The following is a 16570-nucleotide window of genomic DNA, read 5'->3' on the forward strand; positions in this document are numbered from 1 at the left end:
GTTGCCTGGCAAAGGCATGATGCATCATTCAGCTCTGTAAACCCTTCATGGTACGGGAGATGCTGTGTCATAACCATGCAGCTAAGGGTAGCCTAGAGTTCCTCCTTACCTGTAAGGCAGGGGTCAGCAACCTTTCAGAAGAGCTGTGCCGAGTCTTCATTTATTCACTCTGATATAAGGTTTTGAGTGCCAGTAATACACTTTAACATTTTTAGAAGGTCTCTTTCTATAAGTCTATAATACATAACTACACTATTGTTGTATGTAAAGTAAATAAGGTTTTTAAAATGTTTAAGAAGCTTCATTTAAAATTAAATTAAAATGCAGTGTCCCCCAGACCGGTGGCCAGGACCCAGGCAGTGTGAGTGCCACTGAAAATCAGCTCGCGTGCCGCCTTTGGCATGCGTGCCATAGGTTGCCTACCCCTGCTGTAAGGGGTTAAGAAGCTCAAATAACCTGGTTGGCACCTGACCAAATGGACCAATGGGGAAAGAAGATACTTTCAAATCAGGGGCGCAGGGGGGAAGGCTTTGTTTGTGCTCTTTGCTCTCCTTTTGGCTGCTTGAAAAGCAGAGAGGTTGTTGTTTTTTTAAAGGACTTTTTTTTTTTTTTTTTAAAGCTGACAGCAGCTGGAGTTTTTTTTTCTCTGCCTGAGGGCAGGGCAGTTAACTTCCTGAAAGGGAAAATTCACAAGCTAAAACAAAAGATAATCTAACACGACTTGCCTGGCTTTACTTACTATTTTTGTCATTCTAGATGCTTATTTCCAGAGGCAGGGTTTTAAGAGATTTTTTTTTCTGCCTGGTCCCTCTCTGGCTCCAAGAGAGAACATGAACAAAGAGCACAAACAAAACCTTCCTCCCCGCCCCCCCACAAAAAAAATTCCAAGCATCTTCTTTCCCCATTGGTCCTTTTGGTCAGATGCCAACAAGGTTATTTGAGCTTCTTAAGCCCTTACAGGTAAGGAGGAATTCTAGGCTACCCTTAGCTGTATGGTTATGACATGCAGTAACAAAATAAATGATTTGGCAGAGTGGCAACAGCAGCAAGTCTTTAAAGATACCTGATGTGGGAAAATATCCTCTGAGATTCTGATGGGGATTCCTGAAAATCTTCATCATATAACGAATTCTACCAATCCCAAAGGATCAGACACATCACCCACGAAGTTAATAAATACTTCAGTTCTTACCCAAATACCCGCTTACAGCCAATTCTTGTTAACGAAACTACGCTTTATTAAAAGAAGAAAAGACAGTATTTGCAAAAGATCATTAGACATACAAACGCAAATAGAGTCCTTAGGTCAGTTTCACCATAGAGATGGCACGTTAGAATTGAAGAGAGTCCTTTTCAGAATCATTTAATCACATTCTAGTCCAACGTCCAAATGTTCCACATCAGGGCAGTCCCGAGGGGAGTGGAGATCTCAGTCGTACAACTCAAACTTGCCCTGAATAAAGCTTAAGAAGATTGGCGATAAAAGGATCAGGTCCCAAGAGTTTAGATAGACATTTTTGCAGCCTCTCGACAGCAGGCAGTCCTTGGGGGAATTGATAGGTTTTGGAAGTAACCTCCTATTTCCAAACATGAAAGGTAAACAAACTACATGGATTAACATAAGGTAATTATCCATAAAGCCGTTCATAGACAGTTTAGCGCAAACTTTAAAGATAGATAGATATATACATAATGATATTATTACACCCAAGTTTAATCTAAATGTTAATATTTCCTTTTGACTTCTGAATTAACAAAATACAGTCCTAGATAGGAACCCTTTGGTTACACTGTTTATCTATATCTTCTTACAGATTAACATAGACTACTACAATTACTATGTTCTAGGGCTGTCAAGCGATTAAAAAATTTAATCCTTATTAGTCGCACTGCTAAACAATAATAGAATGTCATTTATTTAAATATTTTGGATGTTTTCTACATTTTCAAATATATTGATTTCAACTGCAACACAGAATACACTCCATGCATCTGATGAAGTGGGTTATAGCCCACATAACCTTATGCCCAAATAAATTTGTTAGTCTCTAAGATGCCATAGGGACACCTCGTTGTTTTTACAGAATACGAAGTGTACAGTGAGCACTTTATATTTTTATTACAAATACTTGCACTGTAAAAAACAAAAGACTTAGTGTTTTTCAATTCACCGACTGCAAGTACTGTAGTGCAATCTCTTTATCATGAAAGTTGAATTTACAAATGTAGAATTATGTAGAAAAAATAACTCCATTGAAAAATAAAACAATGTAAAACTTTAGAGCCTAAGACTCCACTCAGTCCTACTTCTTGTACAGCCAATCACTCAGAAAAACAAGCTTGGTTACAATTTGCAGGAGATAATGCTGCCCGCTTCTTGTTTACAATGTCACCTGAACGTGAGAACAGGTATTCTCGTGGCACTATTGCAGCCGGCATCGCAAGATATTTATGTGCCAGATGCGCTAAAGAGTCATAGGTCCCTTCCTGCTTCAACCACCGTTCCAGAGGACACGCCTCCATGCTGATGACGGGTTCTAATCGATAACGATCCAAAGCAGAGCAGACCGACACGTGTTCATTTTCATCAACTCAGTCAGATGCCACTAGCAGAAGGTTGATTTTCTATTTTGGTGGTTCGGGTTCTGTAGTTTCCCAATCAGCATGTTCCTCTTTTAAGACTTCTGAAAGCATGCTCCACACCTCGTCCCATTCTTATTTTGGAAGGTACTTCAGATCCCTAAACACTGGGCAGAGTGCTGTAGCTATCTTTAGAAATCTCACATTGTTACTTTCTTTATATTTTGTCAAATCTGCAGTGAAAGTGTCCTTAAAATGAACACGTGCTAGGTCATTCTCCGTGACTTCTATATTATGAAATATTTGGCAGCATGTGTGTAAAACAGAACAGGGGACATACAATTCTCCTCCAAGGAGTTCAGTCACAAAAGTATCTAATGAATTTTTTTTTTTTAAATGAGCATTGTCAGCATGGAAGCATGTCCACTGGAATGGTGGCCGAAGCATGAAGGGACATAGGCATGTTTAGCTTCTCGGCTCTCCAAGTGCTGGTCAAGTGTAGTTAGTCTCTTGGTCTATCCAAGGCCGTGATCAAGTGTCTTGATGTTTTTGGTCTTTTGGCCTTGAGATGAAAACCTTGTCTTTGTTTCTGGGACCTTGAAGTGAAAAAATTATCTAAATTATATCTTGCACATCAATACCTTGCATTGCCAGCTACAAACATGCCATGGGAACACCTTCTCACACTTTCATGTGACATCATAAATTAGAAGTAGGCAGCATTATCTCCCATAAATGTAAACAAACTTCTTTGTCTTAGCGATTGGCACAAAAAGAAGTAGCACTGAATGGACTTCTAGACTCAAGTTCTCAATTGTTTTATTTTTTAATGCACTTATACAATTAAAATAATCTCTGTTTCTAAATTACACTTTCCTGATAAAGAGATTGCTCTACAGTACTTGTATGAGGTGAACTGAAAAATATGTTTTTTGTTTTGAATGTTTACAGTACAAATATTTGTAATAAAAAATAATATAAAGTGAGCACTGTACTCTCTCTTCTTTGTTGTGAGAGAAATCATTATATATGAAAATGCAGAAGAACATCCAAAAACATTTAACAAATTTCAATTGCTAGTCTATTGTTTTACAATTGGATTCATCAAGTTTAATTTTTCTAACCACGATGAATTTTTTGAGTTAATCACAAGAGTTAACTGCAATTAATGAACAACACTACTATTTTCTTCCAATTTCTTAACAATACCAGGTTACATTTCAAAGTTCTAGTCTTTATTACTTGGAATGGACCCAGATACCATTTATACACTTTTCTAACATGTCTGTAAAGGTTGAAGCTGGGTCAATTAGCCTGCAAGGTTCTAAATGCTTTCGGGCCTGATGTTTAACAAGGTCTGACCTCTGTATGAAACTTTCCCCACAGTCTAAGCCCTATGGGGTCTCTCTCCAGTGTGGATTACTTGATGTTTAACAAGGTCAAAATTTTGTATGAAACTTCTCCCACAGATTAAGCACTTATGGAGTCTCTCTAGTGTGGACTGCTTGATGTAAAACAAGGTTTGACCTCCGTATGAAACTTTTCCCTCAGTCTAAGCAGTGGCGTAGCCAGGTTCTAACATCAGGGGAAGCGAACACATAAAAAAAAGGCACCACCTGACATATCAAATTACTGATTACATACTTTTAAATTCATTATACATATTTATTTTGTACTTAAAAACACAAGAATGATATTGTTTTACAAGTACATGTGTTATTTTGCATTTAAAATATAAAAACAGTTTTACAGTATGACATCTATTTATATTGTATATAAAATCAAAACATAATAAAAACACGTGTTATTTACTTATTTTATATTTCAAAAGATAAGATCAAAACAATATGATCATCTATGAAGCAACTACAACAGCCTCTTTCGTCTAAGCTTCATTCTAGCAAAGTTATCTATTACTTTATTATAATCTACTTCAGTAGCTAACTGTCTTTCAATGGAGAGCAAAGCTAACCTAGACAACCTATCTTCACCCATTGTAGAGTGCAGATAGGACTTTATAAGTTTGAGTCGGCGAAACGGTCGTTCCGCAACTGCGCTACTTATTGGCAAGGTCAGAAAAATGTGGTACAATCTCGAAAGGTTAGGATAAATGCAACACATATCATTGGCGATCATGAATTTCAGTACACTGTTGATGGTGGGTTTCTCGTCGACACTTGACTTTACCCTATCGCTAGTGCTCATTATCTCTTTGTAAATGTCTTTAAATGAAAGAAACTCTTCCACAATTTTGGTTTGACTGTCGATCACATCTGAGTACATGTCTGCCAAAAATTCTAATTTCTTCACGTTATCCGCCTTGTCAAAATGCTTTGGATCTAAACCACTAAATTTGGCAGCCACATTTTTAAAATGCTCGAATCTTTTACTTGTGCTATTTATTACAGAATCTAAGGACACTAAGTAGGATTCAACTATGAATTTCTCCCGGGCATCAAATATTCCTTCTTCATCCTCTGCAATTTCCTCATGGAATCTTTTTCTCTTACGTATTCTGTGCTGCTTATATTCCGTAGTAATATCACATTTTTGAGCCAACTCGGTTGCTTCCTTCTCAATCTGTTTGAATTCAGATTCAAATTCACTTCGAATGTTTTTCATATCATTTTCAAAAATCTGAATCAAATGAGAAGCTGTTACCAGATCTAGACTACTTTTCTGTAAATAGGTGGATAGATGGAAAGCCTTCTTTAGCATTTTACTCCAGAATATAAGAAGAACTAAGAATTCATAAGTATCGAGTGTTGTCAGAATACCCTTTGCCTCAGCGAGCTGTTTAGGAGTGCAGTTTTTTATCTCACCATCCACAATTCTTTGCAGGGCAGTTACTAGTGCTGGTAAATTTTGCAAGACTGCCTCTACTGCTGACTTTCTAGACGCCCATCTGGTATCACAAGGTTTCTTCAGAGTTAATGCGAAAGATTCAATAAGATTGCATTGTTCCTCGTTTAGTATTGAAAGACGAGGTAAACTGCCAGAAAAAAAAGTATACAGACTTTCTAGAGTTCCAAAAAACAACCGAGTTTGAATATTGGAGCTTAATGCATCAATCAGAATTAAATTAAAATTATGTGCACAGCAGTGCATAAAGAGTGCATTTGGAGCAATTTCCCGTATCCTAGTTTGGAGACTTGCTATTTCCCCCGACATGGTGCTTGCTCCATCGTAAGACTGACCGTAACACATAGTAATTGACAGCCCCAAGTTCTTGATTGCTGAAAGAAGAATGTTGAAAACATCTTCAGCACTTGCTCCAGCTAATTCACTGAATTTTATAAATCGTTCCACTGCATCACCGTTTACTGTTACATATCGTAAGGATAAAGAAAATTGATCAGTTCTGCTGATATCAATAGTAGAGTCAACAATTACGGCAAAGTACTTAGCTACTTTGATTTCAGCTACTATCTTTGATAGAAGCTCGGCTGATAAGGACTGTATCAGATCATTTTGTATGTCAGGACTGAGATATGTTGCATTTCGAGCACTCAATAATAAATGTTGTTTCAGTAATGTATCATTTTTACCCAACAGCTTAATAAGTTCCAAAAAATTGCCTTCATTTGTACTTGGGGAACCTAAACCTCGATACTCGCGATGACTGCGGAATGCCAATCCCTGAATCCCCAAAAAGAGAACTGCGTCTATAATACGTCCTAAAATCATCCTATTTTTTTCTATCTCTTTCCTTTCTGCCATTAGACCAGCCAAGGCTGTTCTATCGTTGAACAATCGGAATTTGGTAAGGAAAAGTTCTTTCTCTGCTTTTTTGTGACTTTCACTTTTTTCATGTTTTTCAATTTTCTGCTTACCTTTAGCAAAATTCTTGCAACCAGTTTTTGGATCACTCCAAGCATTCGACCGATTTGCAAAAAGCCAACAAGCAAAACAAATCATAGTGTTTGCTCTTGGTGAGTAAACCAGCCAGTGCCGGTCAATAGTAGAAACACTTTTTACTTGTTTTTGTTTGTACCAATTGGCACTGAAATGACGTCTAGCTTCATCTTTTGGAAAACTGTCAAAATTATCTTTAAGTCCTGGCTGACAAGGGCCTAACTCAAGCAGAGCACGTACTAGATCAGGTGTTACAGGTGTGTCACAAAACAAGTGTGGATCTGTTGGGTATTCCCTATGTGTGTCAATGATAGCATGGAGTCTTACAATGTCATTCTTGTCCTCTGCAGGATAGTCTGCTGAAGTAATTAGGTCTGAGGACTCCACTTCCACTACCTGTGCAGCCGCTGCAGCCCGGATGCTGTAATCAGCTCCTAGGTTGAAGGTAGGTACTAGCAAGTCTTCAGACGGTTTTACCTCTGGTGAAGCCACAACGGCCAGGGCCACGTCTCCAGCTCCTTGGCTGAAGGTAGGTAGCAAGTGTTCAGAATGTTTCGCCTCTGGTGCAAAAGACGTTGTGGGCGTGTCGAAGGAAAAGTAGGCCTCCAACCTCACATATTTTGACGATTCTTTTACTTGATTTGCATCTTCCTTCATCTTCTTTCTGTCCCACCCAGATAGTTTCTTCTTCTTAGTGCGCTTATCCATCCCTTATCAGAAACAAATAAAATAAATATGATCAATATACGATTTTTAAATAAATCACATTTTAAAAACAAACTCTCCACACGGCAGCCAGGTCAATTTCACAGCTCTATGAATTTGATGCCCGTCGAATTGGGTCAGCAAAGTGTTAAATGATTTGTTGAAAAGGTGCCACATAATTCAAAACTAGAGGAGAAGCTGAAACAATCCGCACACTAAGAAGTAATCAAACAGTCTGAACTATTTGAAATCATCCAAAGGGTTCAGCATTTGTTTACACCGCAGGAAACAATTCTTATGAGTATGCATGCTTGTGTGGGAGCCTGGGTGAGTGAGTGTACATGTCAACCAATAAAAGGTGCCGACAAAAGGGCGAAGACAAAATGTTTAAACAAATGTGGGCCCCTTGGCTCTTGCAAGGGATTCACATGTTACAAGACCAACTAATGCAGTAGTGGTAAGTGTTACAGGTGTACAGACGACGTTTCTACCGCCTTTGATTATGTGATGGAAGCTTGTCCAGAAGAAAAGGACACGGCTCAAAAATTATTTGGATGTACCCGTGTCGGAATGCACTCTTTCGTCTGCGTTCTTTTGTGGGTGCTTTTTTTCCCTGCGTTATTTTGTTGCTCGGCCACAGGCACTAACTTTCCTTGGTGCTGGTGGGAGCTCGCGCCCCCACCCGGCCCTGACCCAACTCCGCCCCTCCCTGCCCCTATTGTACCCCTCCCCAAATACCCGCCCCCTGCCCTGCCTCTTCCCCAGCGTGCTGTGTTCCCCCTTCTCCTTCCCCGGCTTGCCGCAAAAATCAGCTGTTTCACGGCGCAAGCGCTGGGGAGCCAGGGGAAGAAGCAGAACGTGGCGGCGCGCTCAGGGGAGGAGGGTGGAGCGGAAGCAGAGGGGAGCTGGGCCGGGCGGTGGGGACCGGAGAGCTGCCGGTGGGTGCTCAGCACCCACCAATTTTTCCCCGTGGGTGCTCCAGACCCGGAGCATAATGGAGTCGGCTCCTAATGTGCCAATTTTGGAGAATGTGCTGAGTGGGAGCAGCCTCTCCCCCTGCTCTCCCCCTAGCTACGCTACTGAGTCTTAGCACTTACAGTGTCTCTCTCCCGTGTGGACTGCCTGATGATTAACAAGGTCTGACCTCTGTCTGAAACTTTCCCCACAGTCTAAGCACTTATGGGGTCTCTGCCCAGTGTGGATTTCCTCATGTAAAACAATGTGTGACCTCCATATGAAACTTTTTCCACAGTCCAAACACTTATGAGGTCTTCCACAAAGGTCCCCTGTGATTCCCCGTGCCCAGGAACTTCCTGTTGTTGATTCCCCTCCTCCTTCTCACTCACTCTCCCATCATCTGCTTGGAGAGAGACACAATCCAGACAGGAGTCATTGGAAGAGGAGTAGCACCGAGGGAAAACCAACATACTAAAGCTGCACAGACGGAGCAATTGGATTTTGCCTCCACATCCCACCCAAACTTTCACAGAGAAGGAACGTTGGGAAAGAAAGACCTGCAGGTAAGAGGACACGTGGGAAGCTATGTCAGTGATATCTGCTGACTGTAACCCTGCCCTGGGTGAGATGAGGAAGAACTGAGGGCAGTTACTGATACCACATTTCTGGGATTCTCAACTTTTTCCTTCATTCCCCAGATGGTTTCTGTGTCAGTCCTCACCTGTGTGGGTGCCTCTTGGGACCTCTCTTTCCTCACAGCCCTGGAGATCGGGCACCCACGGCTCTTCCCCTCGTTCCAGCCGGCTAATCAGGTCAGGTTTGGGAAGGGGAAATCCTGTGCAGGGAGTGAAATCAGAGCAGATCAGGGTGCATGGAGGATTGAGAGAGCGTCCGTCAGAAAGGACATTCCATGAGTGGAACCTGTCCCTGTGCTGTGCTGGGGAATGTGGAATCTAAGAGGACAGAAACATGGTCACTGAGCCCCCTCGGGGGAGGCAGACGTCTGGGGAGGTGGGGGGAATTATGATTCACACCCAGCTCTAGTGTTAAACCCCTGCCTATTTCTAAACCTGCGGAGCCCAGAGCCCTCCATATGCCTGGAGCTATTCCCAAGGAGGAGGGAGAAGAGGGATTCTGTGTGTGTGACAGAGAAACAACACAGACAGGACAATACACGGCTTCTCCACCTTGCAAGCTAGGGGGGTCCAGTGGGGATGATTTAGTATGTGCCTTAGGTTTTGACACCCTGGTCTCGTTAGGGAGTGATGAGGGAAGAACCTGACCGGTGTCAGACATGCACACCCCCCCAGCTTCCAATAACCAAGGGGCCAGGAATCCCTTACCCAGCGAGGTCACCATCTCGTAGTTCTCCCGCATGACGTCACAGTAGAGGGCTCTCTGAGTGGGGTCCAGCAGAGCCCCCTGCCGCTGGGTGAAATACACAGCCACCTCCTCGAAGGTCACCGGCTCCTGAAACAGCAAGAATCCCCAACTCAGCACCTGCTGCCCCAGCCACAATCCCACTAGTTACAGGGGAGGAGGGACAGAAAAGCAGAATCTTCCCCCCCACCATGCTCAGAGCAGCCAGGAGGCTCCACGGGGTGGGCAGAAGGTGAGAGCTCCTTGGACCCCGCAGCAGACCAGCAGGGTCTTCTCATTTCTCAGACGCCTCCCAGCCACAGGCTGATACAGGAAGCAGAGCTCTGAGCCTGGGACAGGAATCCCAAAAGCTTCAGAAATGGAGGAATGTTTCCCCTCCCCCCACTACCAAGAGGCCCGTTCAGAAAATCAGGCCCAGGTTGATCATGTTCTAGCAGGTTTATCACACCTCGTCCCACCCTGTGTGTTTAATCCCTCTACAATACCACCACCACCACAAGCTCCCTAAAAATCCCCTACCTGAGCTGGCTCCATCACAGCCATTTCCCTGCCGTGTCTCCTGGAAGAAGGACCGATCTGAAGCGAAATGTGGACACGATTCCTCAGCCTGTCAGAGGAGCAGAATTATTGGGCAGGTTTCATAAGGGCCTGGAGTCCATGTCACTCCCCGATTCCCCCCAGGCTCTCTCCCTGCAGACAGACACTATGATTCGATGTCTCTGCCATGCTGGGAAGAAACCCAGTTAGTCCATTATCACCCCAGACAGGCCCCTCGCCCCCCATTAGAACTAATCCCACCATGTCCGTTCTAAATCTCCCCAGAACAGCATCTCTGAGCCAAACACTGGAAAAAGAGCAGAATCAAAGGAGTCACTTTAGGGCACTGCCCTACAGTGTATTGTAACCCCTCTAGCTCTCCCCCGTCTCCCTCAGTAGTGCGGAGCTCAGCAGAGTCAGCAACTGGCTTTTCCTCTCTCAGCTCCTCCCCTTGTTCCCAGGAGAGCTGACTGCCCCGGGGGTGCAGGGAATGGATCTGGGCCGGGCTGGGAGCTGGGAACCTCCCTCCCCACTTTTTGCTCCTGCTGCCCTTCAAGTCTCTCCGCTCTCCCCTTTTATCTTCTTCCCTCGCCCTAGAGAACGGGCGACTGCCCCATTGTCGTGGGCCTTTGCTCTCATCAGGCAGCTCTGACACTGGTAACGGGGGTTGAACCCAGCTCTGTCACTGAGGGCAGCAGCTCTGGGGCTCACAGACACAGGGAGCCCCTCCCCTTGTAGGCCAAACTCACCAGCTGGTCCCTGAAAGGGGCCCTTTGTGCAGAGTCATTTGCCTGCCCAGCTCCAGCCCTTTCACCAGGTCTCTTCATCACCTGGAGGCTCAGGCTCAGGGACTGGTATGGTTAGAGTGGTTCCAGCCACTGGAGAAAGAGCCCCTAGGCTGGTCTCAGAGGGGTGTGATGAAGTGGGAATGTTCTTAATGTTTTCTCTGAATACTGTGTGTGCCTCAGTTTCCCCACGTGTTACTCAAGTTTCAAGCTGGTGGGATACAGGTGTGTGATCATTGCAGAGACCTCCAGAGGGCAGGTGTGACTGCAGAGTGGCTGCCTGGGCATAAAGAATGGCCAAAATTCTGTATCATGGCAAGGAGCCAGCCAGCTGAAGGTGTTGGAGAACAAAGAGAGAGGGGGAAGCCAGGTGACCTGTTTTCCTGGAAAGAGAGAAAGCACAGAGGCAGCTGGGCATCACTGAGGAAGGCGGGTCTGGAAGCGGGTCAGTCTCCTGCTTTGGGACTCAGTGAGGAGAGTCCAGGACTCGGGACTTTGGATTCTCCCCAAGATGGACTTTGCTGAAGGCTCCTGATTTCTGTGCTAACAAGCTCTGTTCTATGCTGTGTTCCCAGCGACCAATAAACCCGTCTGTTTTCCAAGCTGGCTGAGAGTCACAGCTGACTGCGGAGGTGGGGTGCACGGCCCCTGTGAGGAGCGTCTCAGGCTTCTCCTTCGGCTGCCCTCGGGGTGAGGATGGGGCCGTGCATCCTCCCTGGGCTCCAGGACCAGGGAGGCTGGGGCCACAGGCTCAGTGGGTTGGAGGGATGTTGGGGGTTCTCAGGGGTTGGGGGTCCTGCCCCTACAGTGGAGGGTCTTGCCTTCCTCAGCCCTACGTTCACCCCCCACCTGCTGTACTCTGTTCTTATTCCTGGCTCCTAGTCCCAGACAGGGGGGGCTGAAACAATCTGTACAGTGGGGGGCACTGAGAGCCATTGAACGAAACTGTAAACCCTGGATAGGATGGAAAACCCTTCAAGCTAGTGGGTGTGTCAGGGCCCCACCAGCCTAGATCCAGCACCTGTGCTGCCCCCGGCCCTGATTCTGCCCCTGGGCCTCGCTCCTTCCCCGGACCCCAAATAGGGCCCCCCACCCTGCATTCAGTTTGGCCCCTGCCCACCTTCTGTCCCACCCATTTACCCCCCCCCCCCCAGATCTCCCTGAGCTGCAGCCTCCCTCCGCACCAGCGCGGTCAGGGGCAGCGAAACAAAGCAGCAGATGGGGGGAGGGGGATGGGTGGTAACAGGATCCTCCCCCCGCCCCGCACACACCGGGAGCTGGCGGCAGCTTTCCCGGGCCCAGGGCGGGAATCGCAGCCAGCTCCGCTGGGAGCAGCCTGGGGCCAAACCCTCCCCCTGCAGCCCGGGGGTGACGGGGGGGGGTCGGGTCTCTCTCACCTTCCCTCCGAGCGGGGCCCCCTGGGGCAGGGCCTGGCCGGGCTGGGGGCTCTGCCCTGGGAGAGGCTCCTGGGGAGCAGCGGGAAGGGCCCTGCTGGAGATTCCCCTCTCCCGGCTGCAGCCCGGGCTCCGGGCTCCCAGCACCAGCCGCCGGGGCTCGGGGATCTCGCCAGGAGCCTGGAGCCAGAGTCCCCGCAGCGGCTGCGAGTCACTTCCTGCTGCCGGGCCTGAGCCCAGCGATCGCTCCCCCAGAGCCGCCTCCCAGCTGCTCCTGGGTCCTAGCGATCAACCCATCGCGCTGCAGCATCTCTGTGTCCGGCTCCTAGTTCAGAAGGGCCCATCGTGAGCATCTAGCCCAGGGATTCTCACGACCAAATTTTTGGTTGCTTCAAACTGGGGCCAGCAACTCTCGCTGGTGGCCGCTCTGACACTTCTTCCTAAAATACTTAAAAAGAAGAACAGGAGTACTTGTGGCACCTTAGAGACTAACAAATTTATTAGAGCATAAGCTTTCGTGGACTACAGCCCACTTCTTCGGATGCATATCGAAGAAGTGGGCTGTAGTCCACGAAAGCTTATGCTCTAATAAATTTGTTAGTCTCTAAGGTGCCACAAGTACTCCTGTTCTTCTTTTTGCGGATACAGACTAACACGGCTGTTACTCTGAAACCTAAAATACTTAGTGAACTTTAGGAGAAACCAGTAAACATGCACAGAGGTAAGCGGGGACATGGTCCCGCTATTGGGGGGAACTTTCCTGACTTAAACACCCCCGGGTGGAATCGAATAGCGGAAGGATCTGAGTCCTCGCTCCCACTCCCTTCACCCAGAGCCTGCCTCACCTTGAGGGCTCCCCTTCCACTGTCGTGTGTGGCAAAGTCCTTATAACCCCGACAAGGCTGGGCCCAGGCTTCCTGAGGGGCTCGCCCCCCAATCTGGTTGTGACCACTCAGGACACGGGCTAGAGCGTCCCCACTCCAGGGCTCTTCCTCCACTCTGGACGCTTCCCTGACCTATTCCCTGACCATTGTCTATAGTTCAGAACAAATTAATTTACTAAACAGCAATTAATTAAAAAAAATCAGGACACAATCAGAAAGGCAAAAGGAAAACTCTTAGCTCCACTCTGCAGGGCTGGATTAACTCTTCGTGGGCCCAGTGCCTAACCTATTTGTGGGCCCCCACGGGGCAAGGTGCAGGGGGCGGGATGGTCAGTCTCCAGAGTAAAGGGTGAGCTGGGCACTATGAGGCACAGCAGGTCAGGAGCGGCCCTGCTCTGCGCAGCCCAGGAGAGGGCGCTGTTTACAAACCAGCCCAGCGCTGTGCTGCCAGCGTGCCCCTTCCCCTCCTGGGCGGGCCTGCACCACACCACCCCCTGCCCAAAGCACCACTCTTATGCCCAGCGCCCCCTCGTCCAGAGACCTCCCCCACTGGCCTTCCACCCCAACTGCACAGGACCCTGCACTCCACACCGCTCGCCCAGCGCCCCCCGCCCATGGGTCTCCCCACTGCCCACCTCCTTCCTCACACACCCACCATCACAGCTGCACACACCCCATATTCCTGAGGGGATTCTGCACCAATTTAAAAATTCTGCACACAATATTTTAAAATTCTGAAAATTTTATTTGTCAATAAATAAATGTGGAGGCTCCAACATGGCAGTGGGGAGCACAGGCCACTGGTTGCATGGAGGTGGGAGATCACCCTGCAGCCTCCCCCCACCCCACCCCACACCACCCCAGGACAGGGATGCCTCAGTGAGGCTGCACCTGACCCTGACACAGCGCAAGGGCCAGGCCTGCCCCAGAATCACCTTGGGGCCCTGCCCCCCCGTGCCAGGCACACCAGGTGTGGGTGAGCAGGCTCAGCCCGGCAGCAGGATCCGAGTGCAGAGGGACTTAGTGTGGGGAGATCCAGGTGGGGGTAAGAGAGTTCTCTGTGGGGCAACCTGGGTGTGGGCAGCTCAGTGGGAGATCTGGATGCACAGAAGCTCCTTGGGGGGTGCCAGGTGCAGGGACAATGGGACTCTGCAGGGGATCCAGGTGAAGGTGTTTGGGGCTCAGCAGGGGGGTCTACATGCAGGGGAGGTGGGGTTCATTTGGATGGGGGTACAGGTGCAGGTGGTTGGGGCTTAGTGGGGAGGGTATCTGGGAATCTCATTGGGGTGATACAGATGCAGGGGAGGTGGGGCTTGTCAGGGTGAGGGTTCGATGGGCCTGCTTAACAGGGGAGCCCCAGCGTCTGCCAAGTGGATGCCACATGCTGGACTCCAGCTTCCCCCTTCCCCACTTCTCCTATCACCTTCTCTTCCCCATCCCATACCCCTTCCCCACCTCACCATCTCCTCCTCATCCCACCCCCTTCCTTCCCTCCTGCCCCCCCTTCCTCTTTTAGCAAGTAGAGCCATTCTCCTCCCCAGCTGCTCCTCACTCTTCCTCTGCCTCTTGCACGTCTCCCCTGCTCTCCCCAGGTGTGTCCATCTCTCACTGCATGGCTGAGAGCCCCGCTGCTGGAGCAGGCTGACAGCTGGCAGGGATGCTACGGAAACAGTGGCACGAACTCTGTTCTGAATATCAGCAACTCCTCAGTGTCCAACTCTGCAATCGGCTCTCCGGGTGGAGGGGAGTCGGCTGAGCGCCTGTGTACTGATCTCTCTCCAGAGCCAGTCCAGCCCCAGTCTGCCAGATCCCAAAACTTCAGTTTTATCAAAATCAAAATGTTTTGCAGAAGCATGTAAATTTTGGTGACATGTTTACCATTTCGGTTCCTGTTGCCAACATGGTACCATGTCATATTTCATAAAAGGTGACCAGCTGTCATGGAGTATGTGGGAGTCAGGGCCCTAGGGTTAGCATACGTCCGGATTTTCCCAGACATGTCCGGCTTTTTGGGCTCCAAATCCCCGTCTGGGGGGAAATCCCAAAAAGCCAGACATGTCCGGGAAAATCGGGACATGCGGGGCCGGCGGTGCTGGGCCGGGGGCTGGGGGCCGGGGGCCGGGCCGGTGGTGCCGAGCCGGGGGCTGGGGGCCGGGGCTGCTGAGCCGAGGGCCGGGCCAGGGACCGGCAGTCCTGGGCGGGCCGGGGGCTGGCCTGGGGCCGGCACCCCAGGGCCCGAGCCGACCCAGGCTGGAGACGCCGGGGGGCCAGACTGGGCCGCGTCTCCTCCCCCCAAACCCTGCTTACCTGCTTCAGGCTTCCCACGAATCAAATGTTCGCGGGAAGCAGGGGAGGGGGCGGAGTTGGGGCGGGGACTTTGGGGAAGGGGTGGAGTTGGGGCGTGGGCGGGGCCGGGCCCCGTGGAGTGTCCTCCTTTTGGACACTCAAAATATGGTAACCCTACAGGGCCCTGCACCCCCCCACTTCCTGCGATTCACCGTGACTTTCAGCCAGCCAGTAAAACAGAAGGTTTATTAGATGACAGAAACACAGTCTCAAGTAGGGCTTGTAAGTACAACCAGGACCCCTCAGCCAGGTCCCTCTGGGGGGCAAGGATCTTAGACCCCAGACTTGGGGTTCCCTGCCCCTTCCCAGCCAGTCCCAAACTGAAACCAAAAACCCCTCCAGCAGGCTCTCTCCCTTTGTCCAGCTTCTCAGGCAAAGGTGTGGACTCCCCACGCCCTTCCTGGCTCAGGTTACAGGCTCAAGTACCATCCCTCACCTAAAGTCATCCCCTGCTCTCCCATCCCCCATGCAGACAGCCCCAGTAAAACTAAACCACATTCCCAGGTCAATCCACCCCATCCCTACTGCGTCACACCAGCAAACCAAAATGAACCTCCAGGATGAAAATGAAACAATAGGAGGGGTCTGAACTGAAGCATTTTCAGCATTCTTGTTCCAAGGGACACTTTGAAATTTCAGCTTTATTGTTCTCTTTTCAATTTTTTCCCCCAAAATTGCCAATATTCCACCAGCTCTAGTTCGGAAGTGTTCCTCTTCTAAAGTCATGGGGAGCGAGAGATACACGGGTGTGAAACTGAAGCACTGACTGATGAGCAGGAAATTCACAGTGGAGGCAGGAACTGACTGTCCCTCTCCAGAGCCCCAGTCAAGTTCTTTACCCACAAGCCCACCCTTCCTCTCCAGTCCTGCACCAGAAATCTCCATCTGACGCAGAGCCCCTTTCAGAAGCACGGGTGCTGCCTCTCCTGGACCCAGCTGGGGGGTGGTTTCTGTGCCCGAGCAGGGGGAGTCTGTCAACATAATTCCAAACACAGGAGAGAAATCCTCAGCCCACGTCTGGCTGATTTGCGGGCACTGGCCTCGCTTCCCTCTCTGAGATCATTTGCAGCTGCACTTTTCTAAGTCCAGGCCCCGCCATTCTCAGGCTTCTTCTGGCTCATTTAATAGGTTGATTAGCTTCCGCCGG

At 48.6% G+C, this 16570-nt stretch overlaps 1 protein-coding gene across 4 annotated transcripts in view; it reads right to left on the reverse strand.

The window, feature by feature from the left end:
* LOC128847499 (zinc finger protein OZF-like) overlaps nucleotides 1-12408 on the reverse strand; it is a 32072-nt gene extending 19664 nt beyond the window's left edge. Inside the window, exons 1-6 of one of the 4 annotated variants that reach the window (XM_054046960.1) lie at nucleotides 12197-12408; nucleotides 10764-11182; nucleotides 9997-10084; nucleotides 9441-9567; nucleotides 8819-8932; nucleotides 3383-7145 (exon numbers count right to left, since the gene is read on the reverse strand). In XM_054046960.1, the coding sequence (XP_053902935.1) occupies nucleotides 4447-7145; nucleotides 8819-8932; nucleotides 9441-9567; nucleotides 9997-10084; nucleotides 10764-10801 (3066 nt within the window). In that variant the 5' untranslated portion in view covers nucleotides 10802-11182; nucleotides 12197-12408 and the 3' untranslated portion in view covers nucleotides 3383-4446. Of the gene's footprint in view, nucleotides 1-3382; nucleotides 7146-8818; nucleotides 8933-9440; nucleotides 9568-9996; nucleotides 10085-10763; nucleotides 11842-12196 lie in introns of those variants that run through there. The other 3 variants (XM_054046959.1, XM_054046964.1, XM_054046961.1) reach the window with 3 other exon arrangements.
* Between the last annotated feature and the right edge of the window lie 4162 nt (nucleotides 12409-16570).

This window comes from Malaclemys terrapin, chromosome 13, assembly GCF_027887155.1.
Source record: "Malaclemys terrapin pileata isolate rMalTer1 chromosome 13, rMalTer1.hap1, whole genome shotgun sequence".
NCBI classification, from domain to species: Eukaryota; Metazoa; Chordata; order Testudines; family Emydidae; genus Malaclemys; species Malaclemys terrapin.